The 22,547-nt window shown below is 43.6% G+C and overlaps 1 protein-coding gene across 4 annotated transcripts in view; it reads left to right on the top strand.

Moving 5' to 3' along the window:
* Positions 1-22,547, top strand: part of Arhgef28 (Rho guanine nucleotide exchange factor 28) — a 298,148-nt gene that overhangs the window by 182,651 nt on the left and 92,950 nt on the right. For all 4 annotated transcript variants that reach the window (XR_007593859.1, XM_050153817.1, XM_050153818.1 and 1 more), the window contains 3 exons: positions 13,424-13,545; positions 16,263-16,543; positions 20,709-20,913. Coding sequence is in view for 3 of the 4 variants with exons in the window: in XM_050153817.1 (XP_050009774.1) it covers positions 13,424-13,545; positions 16,263-16,543; positions 20,709-20,913 (608 nt within the window). In the remaining variant the exon portion in view is untranslated. The remainder of the gene's footprint in view (positions 1-13,423; positions 13,546-16,262; positions 16,544-20,708; positions 20,914-22,547) is intronic.

The raw sequence follows: 22,547 nt of genomic DNA on the forward strand, positions 1-22,547 counted from the left end.
CCTGTTCCATCCATTCCCTTTCCTTACTGAAGTGCTTACCAGTCTGTGCGCTTCCTAGAATACCTTTGGAATCAGCTTTGAAACTCTCTCTCGTCTACGGTTATCACAAAGTGTCCGAAGTTAGGTAACTTATAAATTTAAAAAGTCTGTTTAGCTCACTGTTCGGGATGTTTAAAGTTGAACAGCATAGCATTGACTCTTATGAGGGCTCCTTTGCTGTGTCACATAACGAGGCCACACCTACTTCAGCAAGGCCAGGCCTCTTAATGCTACACCCTCAGCATTCATATATGAGTCTATGGGACCATTCTTATTCAGACCACCACAGGGTGAGCATGCTAAGAAATCCACAGTCTTCTAGATGGAGAGAGAGACGGACAGAATGAGAAGTGTGCCAGGAGTGAGATGACAGTGTTCCTCTTTCCCTTCTCTGCTGGGGTCTGGCTGTGTTACTCAGTCTGGTCTTGAACTCTGGGGTTCAGATGATCCTCCTGTTCCAGCCTCCCCAGTAGTAAGACTACAAACATGTGACACCATGCTTGGTTTGCTTTGTTCTGGACATGACCTCATTTAGTATTTGAAGAACAGTTATTTGATCTGAAAAGTAACTCTTAATTTGCATTTAGAAGTAAGATGACATTTCCGAAGTTTAGTGATAACTTTTTTTTTTTTTTTTTTTTTTTTTTTTGGTTTTTCGAGACAGGGTTTTTCTGTGGCTTTGGAGCCTGTCCTGGAACTAGCTCTGTAGACCAGGCTGGTCTCGAACTCACAGAGATCCGCCTGCCTCTGCCTCCCGAGTGCTGGGATTAAAGGCGTGCGCCACCAACGCCCGGCTAGTGATAACTGTTAAAGGCAAATTACTTTAGCTTCATGAGCTTGCTCATTCCCTTCTTTCTTTTCATGGAATAGACGTGTGTGTGTGTGTGTGTGTGTGTGTGTGTGTGTGTGTGTGTTTGGGTATAATCTAGAAATTTACAAGGAAATTAATAGGTCATTTCAAAAAGCCTTACGACAAATCTTAGGGACTAGAGAAATGACTCAGCGGTTAAGACTGCTCTTCCAGAGGACCCAGATTGAATTCCAGGTTCAATTAGCACCCACAGGGCATCTAACACTGTCTGTAACTCCAAGGTCTGACAAACTCACACAGACATACATGCAGGCAAACACCAATGTACACAAAGTAAAAGTAAATAAATTATTTTCTTTTATAAAAAAATAAGACAAATCTTCCCCTTAAGGTGACATAACTCGCTAAGGTGTCTTTGCTGTCAGTGAGCTGTGTTTCACAGAGAGTGGTTTCAATGCCGGACTGCCCGGAAGTGCCTCTCTGTCGTAAAGGACAGGGGCTGCATTGCAAGCCTGTGGCAGACAACACCGATAACAATAGCTTCATAATCTCCTTAATTAAACAAATACTTAGCCAAATATTTGAAAGTGATCCCCCCCTCCCATCTCTGTAGGAGGAAGGAAATAGTATTACAATTTATTGTCTTCGTGTTTGAGAAACTTCTCCCCAAATCCCACAGGAGAGACTAATACAACTTACTGTTGAATCTCACAGTAAGGGGCATCTTGGCTGGGAATGTAGTTTGGTGTGGGGGCGCTCGCCTAGTGTATGTATGGCATATGCTTGTTCAGTCCCCAGCCCTGAACAAAAACAACACAAAAACTGAAGAGCCATAGGAAGGCAGGGTGGAAGACATCACCAAGGGGATGGCACTCGGCAGTCTGTGGTGAACTGATGGGGTTTGCACAGGCAGTGTGGCCCCTCCAAACAGATGCCGCGTCAGACATGCGCAGAGCGGAACAAAGTGATGGAGAAGAAGCCCAGTTGTGTGCGCTGCTGATTCGCGAGGGTACGGAAATATTGTGCAACACCGGGCGTTTCGCCGGCCTCTGTGCCTATCGGTATCTGTGTGCTTGGCACCTCCCCTTTCCAGCACTCACGTGAGCGTATGCCTTCCGAGGTATGCGGACTGTGGCTCTCACCCATTGAGACCAACCCCAGGGATAACCCCACAGTGGACACAAAACCCAGACGGAGCCAGTCAGAATCCTTCCTTTGGATGAAATGCTTTTCTTCTCGCGTGGCATCTCTGGAGAAGTTGGCAACGAAGCCATTCGCTATAGAAAGCTAGTCTGTAGTCAGAAGGAATGCAAAGAGAAGCAAATAAGGCTCCAGGCCTATGCACTAGTCTCTGCGGCCCCTGTAGCTGCCCACTTTCCTACTCAAGCTCTGGGTATTAAATCCCTTCAGTTCTGTGAGTTAACCTCATGGTTTCCTTCATTCCTTTTTATTGTTAGAAATTTAGGTGAATATCTCTTCTCAAAAACTGGAAGCCTCTGACCTTTCCATCGAGATGCAGCTCATAGACTCTTTCTCAGGTCTCTCCTGCCTCCCCTCAGAGGTCGGCATTCTATCTCAGGCGGCATTCTGCTTGCTATGTCTTCTTCTCATGGCCCTTCTCTTTCCCTGTCACAGCTGGCATTTCATATCTCTCCCCTGAGGTTCCTGGAAGGTGGGGTTGTCCTGTGCATCCTACATCCTCCACTGTTGGGTCATGGGATGCAGGCAGTGGATATTGATTTACTTACTATTTATGTTTGTCTACAGTCAGTCTTATTTCCACAAAGTATGCTGTATAGCTAGTGGGATAGGGGAGTGGGGGAGAGTATATTTTCTTAGATTTCTCCTGCCGACTCTTTACCCTTTCCTTGTTAGTATTTAATATGGTTTCCTGGTGAGACTGGAGGGCAGTTGGTGGTAGGGGGAGTCTGGTTCTTGAATCTGTGCAGATTCTGGGTCTTTCTGGCTCTCACTGAACTGACCTAGCCTCTTCTCAGAAATATGACTTCTTGAGTTTGGCACCTGTGACCAAGGTCTACTGCTGGGGTCATCCCCTGGTGTCAGCAGGGCTTGGTGACTCTCCTCCTGGACTTGTAGTGATTTGGCTTTCCCTTGGCTCTCATATGACAGAACTTGGGGTCTCTGTCCTTGGATACTGTCCCAGATGCTCTCTCCAGGAACATCCACCATACGTCTTCTTTTACAGGGTGGTGGCTATGATAGGCAGCCATATATCCTCAGTACACCCCTGATTGTGTCTCTCTGGGGTGTTTGGGATCTCAGACGGCCTTCTTGGCATGTAGGCAACTGGAAGCAGCCTGGGGAAGCCAAGACTGGCACTGCTGGGTGATTTTTGTGTGCGTGAACCTCATTTCCTCAGGATTCAGATGATCTGAATTAAAAAACAAAACAAAACAAAAAACCACCCATCCTTAGAGTGGAAACCTATCTCACACTTCTTCCCCAGGGAGAGAAACCACTTATTTGTGCCTTTAATCTTCATTATCCTCACAGTGGAGAGCCCTGATCATGGACAAATCCCATGTCCAGTTCTCTTTCATGTTTACCTGCCCAGAGGTTCCCCCGATAATGGAGTACGATTTAGGAATTCAGCAGTGTTTCTCAGCCAGAAGAAACCTGGACTGATTTGAGGACTTGCCAGGCATCACTTAGCTTTCATTATTCATTCACCCACTCATTCATTCATTCATTCAATCAATCATTCATTCATTCAAAATGTTCTTCTTGAAGACCCTGAAGAAATAAGTGACTATTATAGTTCCAAAAATTGTTCTCTATTCTGCTAATGTAGCGCCTTGCCTATGGGAGAACTCAATAGCCTCTGATGACTTTTAGGGGGTGAAAGCATGGATTACTCTAGAGACAGGCCCTAGGGTATTGAAATTCCTTGCAGCATTAGAAATGAACAAAATCATGTCTGTGTGCCAGTGTCTGTCAATAGGAAGGATATGAATTAGTCACTGAGTTCCCATGATGATGACATCTGGGGACAGCTTCCTTAGCCGCTTGTTAATGTTTTTAGAACTACTTGAAGTGGTTATGAAAAGAACAACAGCAACAAAGGAAAAAACTTTATATTTCTGTGGTCGTCAGTTCTGTCTTGGGTCTCGTGCCATGGGTTAGTTTCCTCTACAGCTTGCCAGTGTGGTCTTTATGCTCACTTCAAGCCTCAGAGGATTTAACCAAGAAAAAAAAGGGTTGTTGACTGAATCTAATCACACCAAAGTCCACACACAAACATAATATCTACTTAAGTGCCCAGTGGGAAAGAGAGCAGAAACAAATTATTTACACACTTGAGAGTCCGTTCAAATGTAAACGTGTGTTGGAAGGCTGCTTTTGTGCTGCTAGAATTAGGAATTAGGACTAGGAAAGATTTGGGGGAAATGGTTGCTCGCAAAGGATTGCTCTTTCTCCCTGCCTCTCACTTTCCTTCTTGCCTCTTGGGTGTTATGGAGGCAGGGTGGAGGACTAGTTTCTCATTCATTAATTAGGACTGTTAAGTCTCTCAAACAGCAGAAAGGACTTTGCTAAAGATCTGATGTAATGGAACAAAAATAACTGGGTCTGGACAAAAGAGTGTTTGACCCTCCGAGAAAGGCCTTTCACCTCAGGAGTCCACTGGCTTCTGTGTTTAGCTATCACTCTTGGTAGAAGGACTAGGCAGTGAGGCAAGATTCCAGGAGGTAAAGCAAGTTCTGAGGACACTGGACACTTTGGTATGACGGTCAGAGCTTTCTTGGTTTCTCTATTGGCCTTCTCTCGGTACAGACTGAGGTCAACAAGTAACCTAGCTTCTGTCCAACCCACAGGAAATTCCTGGGCTGGAGATCTTTCTGGAATTTGGATAATTTTCTGTGTAGCCACAGGTCCAGCTCAGAAGAGCTTGAGGTGAGATCTTCCATGCCAAGAGCAAAGTCCTGAGAGAGCCTTGAAGAGGAATGGGGAAGGAGAAGAGCAACAGTTCTCTGGGAATGGTCGCTCTCAGTGTGAGGGCACTGTATTCTTTCTTCTGGATCACAGAGAAATCAGCCCAAGGGCCTTCTGTGCATTCCAGAACTTCACAGAGGCCACTTAAATTGGGAAACAGAGACAAAGGAGAGGGCTAGTTCTTGGTCATCGCTGGGTTTGTGCCACAGTAGTTCAATCCCTCACACACCTGGACTGGGTTCCCACAGACATCTCTCCTTTGGGCTGACTCTTACTCCACCCACTTTTATCTGGTAGTTCTGATGTGGAATCCAGGGCTTTGTGCATTGTGGCTGAGCTATGCCCCTAGCCCACCTCACATTTCGAGACATGAACGTGTGAGAGATTTTTGAGGAAGAGGGAGGATAGACAGAGGTAGTAAGGAGATGGGAGTGGATGAGAGTGGTTGGTATGTGTTATGTGCATGTTTGAAATTTGTACATGAAATATGTACATTTGTCAAGTACAAATTTAAACAACAGAAATACAATAACTAGAAAAAAAGAATATGTTAATACCCATGTGGTTATGGAGAATACAGATGACAGGTGGCTACAAACAGCCCTGTGTACTCGTAGGGAAAACACTTCCAAATAATATGCTCATGCATGTATTACCTGGTACGGGTGACTTACTGATAAACTGCTGTTTTGCATGAAGAGACACATTGCAAAAGAAATGAGCTTTCTCCCCCTCTTTTTTTTTTATGTAAGGATGTTGTTCTTGAAAAATCTAGCAATTGTAGATCATAAAGATTTGAAAGTAAAAATGTAATATATTTCACGACATGTAGCTATCTGTTGGCGTCTTGGTTTTCCTCTCCAGCTCTTTCCCCTGGGTATTTTAAATGTTGTGCTGTTAAAGCAAAATGAAATTTTGCGTCTGCTGTTTGATGGATGTTTTCTCAGCTAGGCCCACACTGTCATATTCCGGCAGCAAGATACCAGGAGATATTACACACGGGGGACCCAGGAAGTAGGCAAACACACCCAGGGATAAGTCTCATATTAATGAGACTTCTTAATGGGAAAATACCAGACATTGTTCAAATACCATTTTCTTTAAAAATTTTAAGTGCACACGCTATGTAAGTTGTCTTAATAGTAATCTATTTGTTACAAATTGATGGAAATTTCTAATTTTCTTACTTGTATGTTGTAGCACTGTAAAAATAAAATTGTACTTACTTTGTCTCTGATGTATGTTATATTGTATAGTCAGAGGCATAAATTTGTGAAGAGAAAAATTAAATGATATGATTTCTTGGCAGTTCATTCTTCTATGAATAATAAAGATGATTATAGATAATTCATCTAGACTTTTACACATGTGCACATTCTCTCCCTCCCTCCTTCCCTCCTTCCCCCCCCCCCACACACACACACACACACACACACACACACACACACACACTGAAGGGGTAATTCAGAATTATCTGCCAGACTGGATTGAAGCTGTGTCTGCATTTCTAAAATAATTTCTATGAAATATTTGAGCATATATCAGTTTTTATGGCTGCGATAGCAACATTTTTTTTTTTTGAAAACAAGAAAGTCATGCTGCTGCTAAGCCATCTTTCTTTCTTTCCCCAAGGCCAGGTGTTTATCATGCATTCAATGCATCTGTAGAATCTCCATTATGAAATGCTTACCAATATAAGGAATATTAATTTCACATTAATCTTTAAATTGATTAGTCTCTGCTAGAGTATAGTCCAGAGTCAAACATTATTTCCTTTGTTTCCAAACAGAGCATTCAGTGACCTCAGAGATATAGTAAAGTGCTTGGAGGCTAGCAGGGTGCTGGCCAGTTATTGGTTATGTGGTCTTGGGGACCTCGACTGACTCCTTGATTTCCTAGACTGTGTTATTTGGGGATCAGACAGATATCTGTTTCGTAATGGGGACAATGCATGCGGTCGTCATAGCTGTGCGGCGCCATGTGGACCAGCTGTGCCGAAGATGATGCTTTTGTTATATTTCACATTTTATTCCTTCTTGACCAGCGCCTTTCCCCATCCCTCCCCTTGTTCCTTCATTTATAAATTTGCCTGATGTCCCCTTATTTCTTTAGAGGAGAGCAAGTACCGGTAGTCTACTCTGTTAGTTTTTTGAGGCAGAATCCCACTGTGTAGGCCAAACAGCTTTACACTCACTGCCTCAGCTCCTGAGTACTGGGATTACAGCCTTGTGCCACCATTACCAGATCCTGATGCTTTGAGTGAGGGGGTTAAATAGTGCTATTCTCAGGCTGTTGATATCAGGGGCAAAGGAAGTCGGGGTCTATATTGTTTCATTTGTGCTGTTTATTGGTCAGACCCAACCAGGAAGTTACCTCTGCCTGGAGAAGTGAAATGAAAATTTCTTCTCTGAGGTGTGGTGGATGCTTGGGAAGGAGAGCCTGTTGGCCCTGCTGAGACTTGGCAGGTGACAGTAATGACGTGCCTTGAGGATGTTTGCAAAGGTCAGAGAAGCAGAGAGGCCTGGGCTGGGCCCAGCGGGTTCATGGTGAGTGTTGGGAAAAGAGTTGGAAGGACGGACAGAGAAGAAAGTCTGGAGAAGAACTAAAAAAACTGGGACAAAGCCAAAGAAGCTTCCAGAAGCTGAGAAGACATTTTAGCTCCCCCCACCCCACAAGAGGATTCTCTTAATTATTCCTGGTACAAGTTTATTCTCTCTCTCTCTCTCTCTCTCTCTCTCTCTCTCTCTCTCTCTCTCTCCTTTTCTTTTTGTTTGTTTTCCAAGACAGAGTTTCTCTGTGTAGTCCTGGATCCCTGGAACTTGCTTTGTCAACTAGACAGGCCTTGAACTAACAGAGATCCGCCTGCCTCTGCCTCCCAAGTGCTGGGATTAAAGGCGTGCACCACCACCACCACCTCCCGGCACAAATTTCTTCTCTTGAGGTGAAATTATTCCTTATTTCCACAGTTACTGATTGCATATTGCGTACGGCCCGGCTTGCTTCTTGTCACTGGGGACAAAGAGAATACAATGTTCAAAGTCACTCTTCTTCCAGGACTTATGTTCTTAGAAGGAAATAGACACATGGAGTAAGCAGATATAACTGGTGGAAGAGATGGTAGATTGTGAGTGGCTGGGAAAATGCCGCCATGGGTGCCAATGGATAAGACAGAAGCTGTCCCTAGGAGGGCCACTGCTGCCACAGACGATATTGGTCACTGTTTCATAGGCTGCCTCCAACTGAATCCTACAACCCGGCTTACCTAGTGTGCCTGGCTAGTTAGTCTTATTAAATCCTCCTGTGTTCATATAGTTCTATGTTTTTGTTATTTTGTCTCTCCCCTTCCCCTCCACACAAGAGCTGAGGATCGAACCCAGGGCCATGCTAGGCAAGTGCTCTATCACTGAGCTAACCCCCCAACCCCCAGTTCTATGTTTAAGACAAAGCATACTGCAGGAAGAGGAAAAGGAAGGAAGGAGAGAGGGAAAAAAGGAGTGAGGAAGGAAGGAAGGAAAAAAGGAAGAAAAAAGGAAGGAAAAAAGGAAGGAAAAAGGAAAGAAGGAAGATAATGAGTGAGACTAACTTGCCTAGCTGTGGTCAAGAAACTTTGGGTGTGCAAAGCCCTACCTAACTTTTGTGGCGGGAGCTTGGCAGGGAGTGGGCGAGAGCAAGCCAGGCAGGAGCTTTGGAGGAAGCTGGCCACAGGTTTGTTTATGTCTGGGTGTGTTTCTCTTACATAACTAGGCAAATCGGCTACACTTTCCTTTAGCTACCAGGCCTGGCCTTCCAGAAGACAAGCTGGCTTTCATCAGAAGTCAGCTTGTAGACACCCAGGCTGTTCTATGTTGGTGACCACTCCCTGTCAGAAGTGAGCATCTCTGAGAGAAGTGAGGCCCTTCAGCCTCCTCCTCCCTCCCTTCTTGGTGCCAAAGGGCCCTCTTCCCAGGACAAAAATATCTCCCTTGTTATCTCCTGCTACTAGAGCATCTGGCATAGCTAGGAAGTACTGATGGGAATCTGTGGTTTAGGAGCCCCAGGGGAGCTACCCAGTAGCGAGGATAATAACTGAAGGAGGACCAGGGATCCCCTGAGCAGTTGTTGATCCTGTAGGATCCTCAGGAAGACGCTGGCCCCCATCCACTCTGTCTTGTCCTAGCCTCTCATTCCTGAGCCGCCCCCGCTGTTCTGGGAATGCAGCATCTCTGACTGATTCCGCGTAGCAGTTATAATCCCTCGGATTTAGAAATGTTCGCTCTTGAGTCATGGGAGAGAAATCCTATTGGAAGTGAGATAAAAGCCAAATTTTCCATGGTTTTTATGCAGCACATGCAATGTTTGATGTGTTCCAGTTTGCCTTGGGCTTGGTGGTTGTCTTGTTTTGCTTTCATGAGACTGAGTCTCATGTAGCCCAGGCTGGCCTTAAATGTGTTGTCTAGCCAAGGGTGAATGTGAACTCCTGATCTTCTTGGCTCTACCTTCTAAGTGCTGGGATTATAGGAGTGTGCTGCCACAACAGACTTGGGTTGTTTTTAAACATGTGTCATTATAGTTACATGAAATTGTTTGCTTGTTGTTTGTTTTATTTATTGTGTGAGTGTCCATGGAATGTGTAAGTCAGAGAACAACTTTGTGGGGTTGGTTTTTTCCTGCTTCACATGGGTCCTGGGGGTGGGGACTCACCAGGCTTGTCCTTTTACCCTCTGAACCACTTGACAGATCCAAAGTATTCTTGAAAATCACCACTACACATAAATATTAAAGCCCAACCCTGGGGTCTGAAGAGACTCTGTCACAGTGGGTCATCCTTGGGGTGACGGAGCAAAAAATGACAAGGTCTGAGAGGTGGCTAGCTTCATACTGGGTCACACCAGGTCACTCCCACACTGAGCCACTCACACCTAGCTACATAGTCAGGTAGGTTTCGAGCATCTCCTCTGTGACACACAGGGTGACAGCAGCATTTCCAGGGCAGGAGGTTTGTTTGGATCAGAGTTTGGTGGGAGAGAAGGTGTGGCAGAGAGGCTCAGTGGATGTGGATGGGAGCTTGTAGCTGTGACTTCTCTCATGGGGACAGCCTTCACTGTCTGTCAGTGTTTGTCAGCTGGGCCCCACAGCCTTCTAGAACAGTACCTCAAGCATATGAGCTTGTAGGGGCCATTTCACAGTCGACCTGTAGCAATTTGGTATTGTTTTTGCAAGTTGCTCTGTGTATTGCTCTCTGTGTGTGTGTGTGTGTGTGTGTGTGTGTGTGTGTGAGCGCGCGTGTGTATGTGTGCACATGTGTTCCTGCCATTGTGGAAGCCAGAATACAACCTCGGTATCCTTCCTCGCGTGCTGGCCACCTTGGTTTTTACTTGAGAGAGCTCTCTGATTCGCGTTCGACTCACTGAGTAGTTTGGTTGGCTGCTTAGCGAGCTCTCGGGATGTGTCCCCCTCCCCAGCATCGGGATTACATGCCTGTGTCACCATACACAGCTTTTTTTTTTAATCTCCTACCCCCCCCCCCCCCCGGTTCTGATACTAATGCTTGTGTGGCAAGTGGTTTAGTGACTGAGCTTCCTCAGGCTTCCGCAGTCTTTTGGTCTGTCCGTCGTTAAGAAGAGACTTTTAGTCGGACACATCACATCATTAGTGCTTCTTTGGGATTCTGGAATCTCCGTGTATTTAACAGAGAAGACATGCAGGCTCCCAGCTTGAGTAGATAGCTAGACTTGGAATTTACTGTATTGCTTCACTTCTGAAGCCATTTAGCTCGTCCATTCCTTTCTATTTTTGTCAGGGGAGACCGGCTTTCTGTTTATACTGGAGATAAGGTGTTTCTTAAAACAATATCATTTAAAAGAAAAAAAGTGTACGAACCTGATAGAAATACTAAAAAATGTGCAACGTAGGTGTTGTGTTGCTGCAGAAAAATGGGAAATTAAGAGAGGAATGGCAATGGTTTGAGATGTTTTGGTTCAGTATCACTTGTCGCTATGGTTGTAGAGACTCACAGTCTCTTCTTCATGAATCTGGGATCCGCTCTATTTGGGGATTTTCCTTTTGGCGTGGGGCTTGCACTTCGTGAGTTGTGACTCTTGTAGGAGACCCTGGGACACCACAGTCACCTAGACTAGTAGTGTCTCTGTGACAAATGTCTGAATGTTGACCTTAAGTGGGGGAAAATAAAGACTTTACCTAAGTTTGAGTTAGATTTGGCCACTAAATATATTTGTGAAGCAAATGTATAAAGAAAAAAGAAAGATTTTCAGAGCTTTGATTATTTTAAATTACTGCTAAGGGATCATTCTTAATCCTGCCTTTGTAACTCAATCAAATCATTTTCTAAGCCCTAATCAGATTAGTAATTCAGAAAACAAATTAGACTCTAAGTCTCCAAACTCAGCCATCTTGTAGTTTATTCTATGACATGGGCATAGTCCCTTGACATGACTCGGAGGGCACAGGTTTATAATGGACAAAGTCCATCCCACCTGTGTGCTGGAAAACAGCAGTAGTTTCTGGTCCTGCTCATTGCTGGAGCAAGTGGTCGGCATTCTGAACCCAGTGTTCTTGTTCATTAAGAACAAGGCTCTCGGGGACTGGAGACAGGCCTGTTAAAAGCGCCTGCTGTTTCAGAGGGTCAGAGTTTGGTTCCAGCACCCTCCCCTGGAGGGTAACCACCACCTGTGACTCCCAGGGGATCTGATGTCCTTCTCAGACTTCCTCAGGCCTCTGCGGGCACCTATATGTGTGTGTGTGAATACATGCAGACAGAAAAAAAAATTCAAACTGTTGGTGACTAAGCAACACATTTATCTAAGCCCCTCAATTTGGGGCGAGCTTTCACTTGATTCTGTATCTTTCCAGTTAAATCTATTCATTGCTTGTTGTCTTCTTAGGTCAGTCCAGTTATGAATGAATAGGGCTGCCCCCGGAAAAGAGGTGAATGGCCTCTAAGTGTGAAGGCAGAAATGCCAGGTGTTTCCCGTCCGTATAAGCAAAGCACTGTAAAACAGCCCGGCTGAATTAATCACCTGCCCCAAGGCCATGTTGTATTATTTGTGACTGCTTTCAAACATTCTCCAGAGTGACAAATGAGCCCTGGAAGTGTGTTGCTGCCTCACTGATAGATAACTCATGGAGCCTCTGTTGTGTAATCAGAATGAATGTGTATAGCCATTGATCATGAAGGTCATAGTTGTGAACTGCCTGTGGGCTTTGTGTGTCTCACATTGCTAGCTAGTTAAATACGTTAATGAAATAATCAATTATGGTTATAAGAAAATACTTTCCTCTATTTTGTATATTTTCTTAAGAAACTAAATAAAACTCAATTTTGGTGTTATGGGAAAGTAGATTTGTGATCTGAAGCCAGGGCCATTTGGTTTGTTCAATTCATATGTCTTTATATCTTTTATGTACTCCAGAACTTTCTGTGGAAAAATAGAATTTTGAAATATAGAACATCAACCTAGAAATCATGAGTAATAATTCACAATCTGATTTTACCTATGACAGAGCTAAGCCAGGCAGTGGGATACAAGCCAATTCTAGTGGCCTTGAGACAGTTCTGTCTCCTTGTTTTCTTTTTAAGACTGGCCTAAAACTTGCTGTGTAGACCGGGCTGGTCTCAAATTCACAGAGACCCGCCTCTGTCTGCCACCCTGCTGGGTGTGAAGGTGTGCTTCACCCCACCCAATCCATTTCTCTCCATTTTGTATCCATTCAAAAAAAACTTGCTAGGTAGCATTGTGTGTGGAGATATACCATAAATCTACCCTATTAAAGTCACTTACAGATGCAATACTGTGGCTCATTTTATTATCCTTGTACTTCATGCTGATCATAATTAAAGATCTTAATAATGACAGCAAACGTTAATACCAGCCACATATCATGTTAATGGAGCACTTACTGTCAGCTGCTGTAGGCGTCCAGGCTCCTTTCCCTGCCATAGACACACAAAGTCAAGAGTGGCGCTGCTCTGCCTTTACAGATGGGAGGACTCCACGGAGGTGTCTGGAGATTGAGTAAACAGACCGGGCACAGGGAGCCAGGCCTCTGGCTTGCACGGGCTTTATTGCCTTCAACTCTGCACTCCCTGCAGATACAGTAGCATCTAAACTGTCCAGGACCCCATTCTGAGCAGCTTTTGCTGTCTGAAAGCAAAGCTGAGACCACAGAAGAGACCACGGAAGCAGAAGCCATTTCAGAATTTAAAATGAAGGAAAGAGCCCCCTCTGAGGGCTTGTGGGTGATCCAGAGCCACCACTGCTGGGCTCCGTGCTGTCTTTGAATCACTTGAGAAGTGTGCCGCTAACAATTCCTCCATGTTATCAGTAAAGGAGATGGAGTGGAGGTTATTGTGTGAGAATTTAAAGGTCTCCCATGAAGGGGGAATCTATGCTTGCAGTGGGCTAATATTTATCTGTCTAGAACTATTCAAGTTTTAGATAACAGAAAAGATCTAGGTATAGAAGAGACAGTACTTGCACTATAGCTCTTAAGGTATGAAGATAGAAAAATACTATGTTAAAAATGCATTTTTGTTGTTTTGTTTTTTGACTAAGAAGGCAAGGCTTGGTTGTAAGAGAAATTGTTCACACCTGATCATTTCCTAATCCTGTTCATTTCTTCTAGATCACTCCTTTGATGGCTTCAAAAAGTCCAAGCATGCCCCAACGTCCCTTGCTGCGGGCCAGCTCTCTGACGTGCTGAATGGGGGCGATGAAGTCTATGCTAACTGCATGGTGATTGATCAGGTAAGGCATGCTGAAGTGACCAGGGGTATAGGAACCACTTCCCAAAATGAGAGAGAGAGAGAGAGAGAGAGAGAGAGAGAGAGAGAGAGAGAGGGAGGAGAGGAGGAGAGATTTCTAGTGATCATTTGAGAATTCTAGTTTAAGCTATTTTATGGAATTTTCTTGGATAATTTTGATAATATGAGATTCCTACTACCTTGAAAAGTAATCTCCTTATAGACATGCCATACATACATAAACACATACACACCTGCACACATACATACACATTCACACGTGCACACACACACACTAAATGCACATTAAGGTGTTTTCCCATTTTCTTGTCTAGTAGATCTCTGCTTCAACCTGTAGTAGAGTGCTCCACTCATCTGTTATAGTGTCATGAAACAGAGTTGTAATAAATGCATACTATAAATTGCAGAGGGCTGGGGTGGATCCCAAAATGATGGAGAAACCAATAAATCAGAGTAAGGCACGAGTCCTTCAGGTTCAGGATGATAATCTTGTGTGTCTTATAAGTAGGTATTTACATGTCAGGTTTAATATATCTGTTATGACATGTAAGACTTGTTTTCTAGTCCTTTGCGGGGATAGTTGACAAGGTAACATGTGCTGAAGTCTACAGGGTGATGTGTTGAGATGCGTGTGAATTGTGAAGGGTGAATGATGCTTCTACACCGTGGGAGCAGAGACAGTTCTTGAGGAACGTGGTTGGATTTCCCCGGATATACCCAGAATGGGGCTTCTGGATTGTATGGTGGTTGTGCTTTGAATTTTTTTTTTTTTTTTTTGAAGAATCTCTGTTGTTTTCAATGATGAGTGTGCTAATTTACATCTTCTGTCAGCAGCTTGCCAGGGCTTCCTTCTCTAGCTCCTCCCCCTAAGTCTCTCCTGCTGCCTTCTGGTGTCATGACAAGCTGTAACATGACACACACTTTGCTGTGGGTTTGGTATGCATGGCACCCGTTAGGGAGTCTTCTTTGGGAAAATGTCTGTTTAGGCCCTTCGCTCATTTAAAAATGAACTGTTATCACTGAGTGTGTGTTTGTGTGTGTGTGTATTATATGTATGCATAAACCACAATGTGAGTGTGGAGGTCAGAGGACACCAGGTCTTTCTCCCTGTGAATGTAAGGCTATCTTTGCGTTTCTCTGTGTCCTTTCAAAATTCTTTCAGCAGTGTTTTATAGTTTTCAGTACAGGTATTTCTTGTCTTAATGAGATTTTTTTTTTTTACGTTATCTCCATAATTTCAGTGGACTTTTTGAGTCTTTATTCCATCTTTTTCTAAGCCTCACTGGACAGATTATTGATCCAACTTTGATTTTCCCCAACTATTGGGAAATTGTTATTATAATATTAAAAAAATGCATTGAAATTGAAAAAATCCTCAAAGATGAACCTAGGTTATAATTTTCGTTTGTGACTACTTTAGGTGAGAGAAATGCTGCTTTAATAAGATGAAACAAAAAAGAAAAAGAGAACGCAGACAGCCCAGTTCAGTAAGCATAGTAAAGGATTGCTGAATTTGTACAGTTAAAACAAACTTGGCTAGCCTGGCTGGCTGGCCAGCAAGCTAAGGCATCCTTCATCTCTTTCCTCCCACTGTCAGGGTCACAGATACACACCACCATGCCTGGCTTGTCTGTGGGGTCCCCAGCACTTTACCAACTGAGGTATTTCCCTAGCCCGTCCTGTTACTCGTAGCGTCCCATTTGCTGCCTGGAGCATTTGTATTGGTTTTTGTCATAGTAGATTATTAAGATGATGGTTGATGATCGAGGTCCCCAAAAACCCACTCACTCTGCCTTTCCCTCCCCTTTATCCCTTCACTCTTTGGCGCAAGGAATGGAATCCAGGGTTTTGTGTTTGCTAGGCTGCTCTCACCACGGAGCAGAGCGCCTTCTGCAGTCTCCAGTTCCCTCTACAGGGGTGTGGCTCTCTTCCTTTTCACTGCCTGTTCCTGAGAAATGATGCCTTTGGGCCGCCAGCCCTACTTCACAAGCACGTGTAAGCCCGCGTCTCAGAGCAAGGGTTCCGATCAGCCAGAGCTCTTTTCCGTGTGAGCAGCGGGAACTTCTGTCTATGATAGGTTTCAGGTGCCCCTCTGACTTTCTGCTCTTTCTCCACTGTTTCTTCCCAGGCCTTTCCTACTCTCTGATGAGTGCTCTGCTATGAATACAGTGTTGCTTGTTGGCTTTCTTGCTTATTTATTTGCAGGTAATTTGAGGTTTGAGCATTAAAAATAACCTTCTGGTTAAACAATGTGCTTTATGTAGTTTGAGTCATTAGTGATGTTTACTAGGGAACCTCAGACTTCTGTACCCACTGGGACGATTCTTATGAATTGTATTTTGAATAGAGCTCGTACTCTTTGGTGTTTTCTCAGGTGTTTAATAACATATGCTCCTCATTTTGAGGTAGTGGTTCATAAAGTGTTAAAAGGACAGCCAGGTTCTGCTTAGGTCACAGGCTAGGAGGCATTTTTTATTTTTTTGTGAATTATGGGAAAGTGATAGAGGAACAGAGGATCATAGGATAGACCACACGAACACAAACATATTGGAATTCTCTGGTTACATAAAGCACAAATTAAAAGAAAAAAATAAATGTGGTGGAGATTTTTTTTTAAACTCTTGGGGTTTTGTTGATTTTAATCAAACCACTCTTTACTGCTTTCATTTGGCACAATGTTCTCTCTCTTTCAATGTCCAGGTTGGCGATTTGGACATCAACTATATCAACATAGAGGGACTCTCGGCCCATACGAGCCCCGAATCCATGAGGTCCACTCTGGGGCCTCAGGCTTGCAGACACATCCCTCCTCCTGACTGCAGTCCCTGTGGGCATCCACTCAGTGAGGACAGTGAGGGGCCGGCGAGCAGTGCAGCCCTGCAGCCCTGCGTGTCACCGGCCAGCTCCTGCACTTCTCAGTTGAACCTTCCTTTTGGTCTTCATGAATTTGAGAAGGAGCAGGGTCATCTCAAGAAAAGAAGGTAAGATGTTTCCCCCTGGAGGAAAACTGCAGGGAACGAGGAAAAGGTTTCTTTTTAAAGATTGTCCCCATCACTCTTTCTCTATATCAAAATGCTATCCCCCTTTTGTTTCCTGTATATCTCCATTTGAAAGAAAGGCAGTTAAGAAAGCTAACAATAATGCAGGAAAGGAAAACCACAATTCTGAGTATTAGTAGATTGATAGAAATTGGAAAGTTTGACATTGCCAAGATTGTGACATGAACTCAGTGGTGGCTGAGGGAAGAGCATCGTGTAACAAGTTTGGAAAATGATTTGCATCGTCTTGTCACTACTGTTGACCAGTAGACCACCACATCAGAATTTGTAGCAGAAGGAAATAACTCAGCTGGGAGCTAGACGTGTAGCTATACCTCGTCTTAAACTACAAATGGAATGCTGTACAAGTCAAGAAAATGAATTAAATACAAGTGTGTATATATGGTGTGCATCTCAAAGACATGAAGATGAAAAAAGGAAGCTACAAACAGATTTAATTTTCACAGAATACAAAGTAAGACAAATGATTGCATAGCGCATAAGCTATAAAGAGAAAGAAAAGAATGGGGAGAGGAAAATCCCTAATTTCAAGACAGTTGCGGGAAAGCGGAAGGAGAGTGGGCTAGAGCAGGCTGGATGGACTTTGCCTGGACTTGTTTTTCAAGCTGGGTGGATCATAAAGGCTCTGTTTTTTTCTGGTACACATAAAATATCATTTTTAAAAAGTACTATTTGCTGGGTGGTGGAGGCGCACACCTTTAATCCCAGCGCTCAGAAGGCAGAAGCAGTTGGATCTCTGTGAGTTAGAGGCCAACCTGGTCTACAACAGCTAGTTCCAGGACAGGCTCCAAAGCTACTGAGAAACCCTGTCTCAAAAAAACAAACAAACAAACAAAAAAGTACTATTGTACATGTTGTAATGACATATATTTGTATATGTTCATGCTATCTGTGTCTATGTGTCCATTTTCTTTAGGAAATAACCCAGTTTCCACTTTCCTTATGGGTTAATCTACTTTTCTCTCGTGTTCTAACCCTGTGATTTAGTGTTCATGTTCACTTGTGAAGTTATGGATCAGTGAATTTAGCATATACACATGTGTATGTAAATGTTTATCTATAAATGAACATGCATGTAGACAAACAGATACTCAGAAGAGCTATAGTTGACCAAGCAGAGACGAGGAGGGAACCAGTGTCAGTGGACACCATCCACTGGGTGTAATTCTATATGGATCTACAGACTGAGTTTTTTTATTGAAGGCTATTTTGGCCATAAGTCCTAAAATCCTCACTTCAGGTTTGTGTTTTATCTTATGGTTTTGTAGATGCTGGAGAGAGGTTATTTTCATTGCATTGTAGGGTCTTTGGGGCTTTGAACTTGTGCACTGGGGCAAGAAGCTGTCAGTGTAGGCCAGACTCCATACAGCCCCACTGTGTGTGATTTGATACATTCTGGCAGAATTATTTGGGTCTGTTAAGTGCCCTTCAGATCTCAAGAAGTGGGTTGCTTAAAGAGCCATTTGAGAAATATAAGGCAGAAAAAGTACAAATGGTTATTCTGCTCTCTTTATGAAAATATTCCCAGAACTTCAAATTGATGTCTTCGTGTTCCGTTGCGGAAACTTTTCTTGCTACAGAGAGTTTCCTTTTCATAATAACAGAAAAACTAAGCCAGCACTCAGGAGGCAGAAGTAGGAAGATGGCAAGTTCAAGGTCAGCTTGGGCGACACAGAACTATATAAACATATCTACATACCTACCCACTTGCACACACACACACACACACACACACACACACACACACACACACACACACAGAGTTGTTATTGGAAGAAGTAGAAGCTGTTCTCCCCCAAACACTCTTTACCAGCACTCTTCCAGTCTTGAGAAATGAGAATAGTGCCTGGGATAGAAGGGGGCTGATGGCTGCAGATATTTCTTTTTAGCCTTGAGATGACTCCTGTCAGTGAATGCTGTCATGGAGTGAAGAGCCTGAGAGACAATAAACAGCGGGGAAATTTAGTAAGAGAACAATATCGTGCAAGACCAGGAACTTCTAACAAAAGTGGAATTTGTGGGCACAGAGTCAAAACTGTGGATGATATAGGGACAAGGTTAACCAAGACAAATCCTACATTTCCTGAGGGTCAGAGCAATATTAAATGGGGCAGCACACACTAATCCCGATGATGCAGCTCAGTATCTGTATGTTACAGCAGGATTTTCCCTTTTGGGAAGTCTGGGTTTACCATGACATACAAACCAGTCTGCCGTCTTACCGGGAGAGGAATGGCTAACTGTCTTAGTCACAGTTGACCTACTTTCCCGAAGGAGACAATAACAAGTTGTGATAACATTTGTCCTGTGACAGATAACTTGCAGTTAAGTTATTCCTTTTCCCAGTTCTTTCTCAGCTATAGTCAAGGTATTGGGAATGAATCGGGGTTAGAAACTTATCTAATTATAAGCATGGAGTAAGAACTCTGTCTGAGAGTCACAGTTATGAAATCAATATTCCACTATTATATGACCCATGTTTTAAAAAAAAGCCAAAAGAGATAATTTAAATTTTCATCTTCCATTGTTTGTAGTTCCAACAAGATGGTTTCCCAGTGTTGTGTTGGATGAAAACCTCATCCTCTAGCACTGAAACAGTCAAGGAAAAAAAAATCCCATGTTATAATACATCCATGGCCACCCATGGCCACTCATGGCCTTGATGCTTGATGCAATGGTTTAAAATGTAAATGCTATGAGGGACTGGACCTTGAAAGTGTGCAGTCACATTCTGTCCTTTGATGCTGTAGTTATGAACGTTAAATAAGAGGAAAAAAGTTGTAGTCAGGCAGAGGAAATCTTTGCTCCCGTCTGAGACAGAATCCTTAGCGGGAAGTCTCTGAAAGTGACCATCTCACTTTGACATGCTTGAGGCTTGACACACAGTTTATCTCTGACCCTTGAGGTGAGCCCTTCACGGCACTCCCCTCTTACACTCACCTCTGCCCGTCTGCTTTCCAACTGCAGGGAAGGTAACTCTATTGTCCCTGTGTCATTGCCTGTGTCATTGCCCGGAGGCTGCTGTGCGAACAGCCCTGTGGATCAGCATCTCTGGCATGTTCAGTATGTGAAGGGTGGCTATACAGGGCTGGTAATGGTGTTTACAAAACAAAAATAGTGAAGCCGTCACTATCAAACCCACTTTTGTAAAGTCATTGAAATGGAGTATCAGGCTATGTTAGGCCACCAACCAGCTCCCAAATCATGACACATGGATTTCTTATTTGTTTTGAATGCTCGACCTTAGCTTAGCTCTTTACTGGCTAGCTCTTTTAACTTAGCCTGCTTCTGTTCATCTGCCTTTGCCTTGGGGTGTTTCACTTTTTTCTTCCTGAATATCTTACTTTCACTGCTTCTCTGTGTCTGGCTCGAGTCTGCCTGGCTTCTTGCCCCGGGTGTGCTCTTTCCTCCTTTCTCATTCAGTTCTCTGCTCCTGAGCCTAGATTTCTCCTCCTTTTTAATGTCTCTGCCCGCCAGCCTTGCCTGTCCCTCTCCTGCCTATTGGCAATTCAGCTCTTTATTAGACCAATCAGGTACCTTAGGTAGGCAAGGTGAAACAAATCCAAAACATATTTACATAATTAAAAACACATCCTTACATTTTTAAAACAAATGAAGCATAAAGAGAAGCGACACACCTTTACACAGTTAAAGTAATAATCTGCAGCATAAACAGATGTAACACATCTTTACCTAATTAAAATAATATTCTACAATAAATGGCTTTTGCCAGGTAGGACCATCCATTTGGGGACATATGAATTTTGTTTAAAGGGCTGGTGTGTGGCTCAGCAGGTGGAGGTACTTGCCAACGAGCATGACATCCTGACTGTGATCCCCAGGTTCCATATGGTGGTAGGAGAGAACTAACTCCTGCGGATTGTTCTCTGACTTCCCCATGTGTGCAGGTGGCACCCCCCCCCCTTGTGCACAAAGGGGAAAAAAAACAATAAAAATGTTTCTTGGAAACGTTATAAAAAGCAGTATCAACGAAAAATTATGTGGGCACTCATTGCATCTCACACATAGAAAATCAAAGCCCAGCATCTGTCTGACTGCTCACAGAATAATCTGTTTCATGCTCTAGTTCCAGCCTGGATGCCCTGAATGCCGACAGTGAGGGGGAAGGGCATTCCCAGCCCCCCATCTGCTATGCTGTGGGCTCTCAGAGTTCCTCAAGAACGGGGCTTCCTAGTGGAGATGAACTGGATTCTTTTGAGACCAGCGCTGAAGCAGATTGTAATATCTCCAGGACAGAATCGCTTTCCCTGTCCAGTACTCTGCATTCAAAGGTATTCTCCTTGGTCTTAGCTCGACTTACTGAAAATGCACAGAACGAGAACGTGTTCTCAATGCCCCCACCTCCACCTACAGGACAGGTTCTATCTTTTTCCCACAGGAGAGACGCTTGTGTATGTGTTGGGAGGGACTTAGGTGACCTCTGATTTTTAATCTCCATGACTCCATTTTAATTTTTACAACTCTTCCAGCAGTTGGTTGATGTTATTGACTCACAAGCAGTACATCCCATTTTTACATACTTAAGAAATGTTACTATTTCAGTTAATATTGATGCTCTCCTTCCTGCCACAGAGCGAGGCAAACTGGTGATACTGGGTTCAAGGGGTCAAGCTTGCTTATGCATAGAATCTTTAGTCTGGTCCAGGCAAGGAGGTAGATGATGTCAGTAAGTCAGAGGTCATGTTTACTGGGTGTTCCTGGCTTCATGAGCCAATCTCCAATGTTTCTCACTTCATCATTTTGAAGTTTAATTTTTCTTGATAATTTCATGAGTTTCGTGGACTCATGGGGGCTCACAGAAACTGAACGACAACCAGGGAGCCTACATGGTGCTGACCTAAGCTCTCTGCATGTATGTATGTTAGAGTTGTGTAGCGTGGTCTACTTGTGGGACTCCTCACAGAGGGAGCAGGGGCTGTCTCCAACTCTTTGACAGGTTTTTTTTTTTTTTACAGTTTTAAAAACAAATACTTTAATTTAGTTTCTCAAAGCAAACTCTTCTGTTTGAACATGCTTATTTTTTTCTATTTGAATTCTGTTATAGTCCAGTCATTTTCCTCTTAAAGTATATTTATTCACTACTGTAAAACAATGTGTGAAATGCCAAGGTTCTCCCCAGAACATGGGGTTAGTAAGATAAGACCTTACCTTTGCAGTGTACCCTGAAATGTACCAAATGGTTTTATGTATGTGAAAAATACAGAGGTTTTTCTTAGCCCATCTAAGACGTAAGTAGCACTTTTATTTTATGTTTTGAAAGCATTAGAGTTTTGACTAGGTGGCCCCAGATTGGTCACATGCCATTACTAAAATTAAGGTCTTCTAACCTCCACACTGAATCCGTTTTCCTGTGTAACCTGGAAATCCATGCTTATCTTTTGAACCTGAATATCATATGATAATTCTGGATAATAAGAATAGAAGTGTGGATGAATACTATTCAAGAAAAAGATGGATATGGTTGTGAATGCTAATGCTAGCTAGTTTTGAATGGAATGTGAAAACCTTATCATTCCTTGGAATGAAATACAGCTCTTTGGAAACAGTTTCACGTTGATCTGAAAGAAAATTTTTGCTGTGAAGCGCAGCTTCTCTTGCCTCTGTAATTACTCAGCATAGTGTCGCCAAAAGATTTTGGACAGTTTCCAAAGTTTCATCGTCATGAACAGCGGTTACCGTGCACAATTTAAGAGAGAGGATGGCTTCTGGTGGGTTCCTTATGGCCAGTTCCCTGCTTGGTTAGAGTACAGCTCAACATCCGGGGACTCAGCCTCTGGGCCCAGTGGGTGCTTCTAGATAAGGCACCTAAGCCAAGACCCCTTGAAGCCAAGGGAGGCTTCTGTGATCAGCTCTGCCCTGAGCCCTTCAACCAATGGCTGCCAAGGAACCAGGTGTTTTTATTTAG

The sequence above is a fragment of the Alexandromys fortis genome, unplaced genomic scaffold, assembly GCF_014885135.2.
Source record: "Alexandromys fortis isolate MF-2015 unplaced genomic scaffold, M_Fortis_MF-2015_v1.1 scaffold_79, whole genome shotgun sequence".
NCBI classification, from domain to species: Eukaryota; Metazoa; Chordata; class Mammalia; order Rodentia; family Cricetidae; genus Alexandromys; species Alexandromys fortis.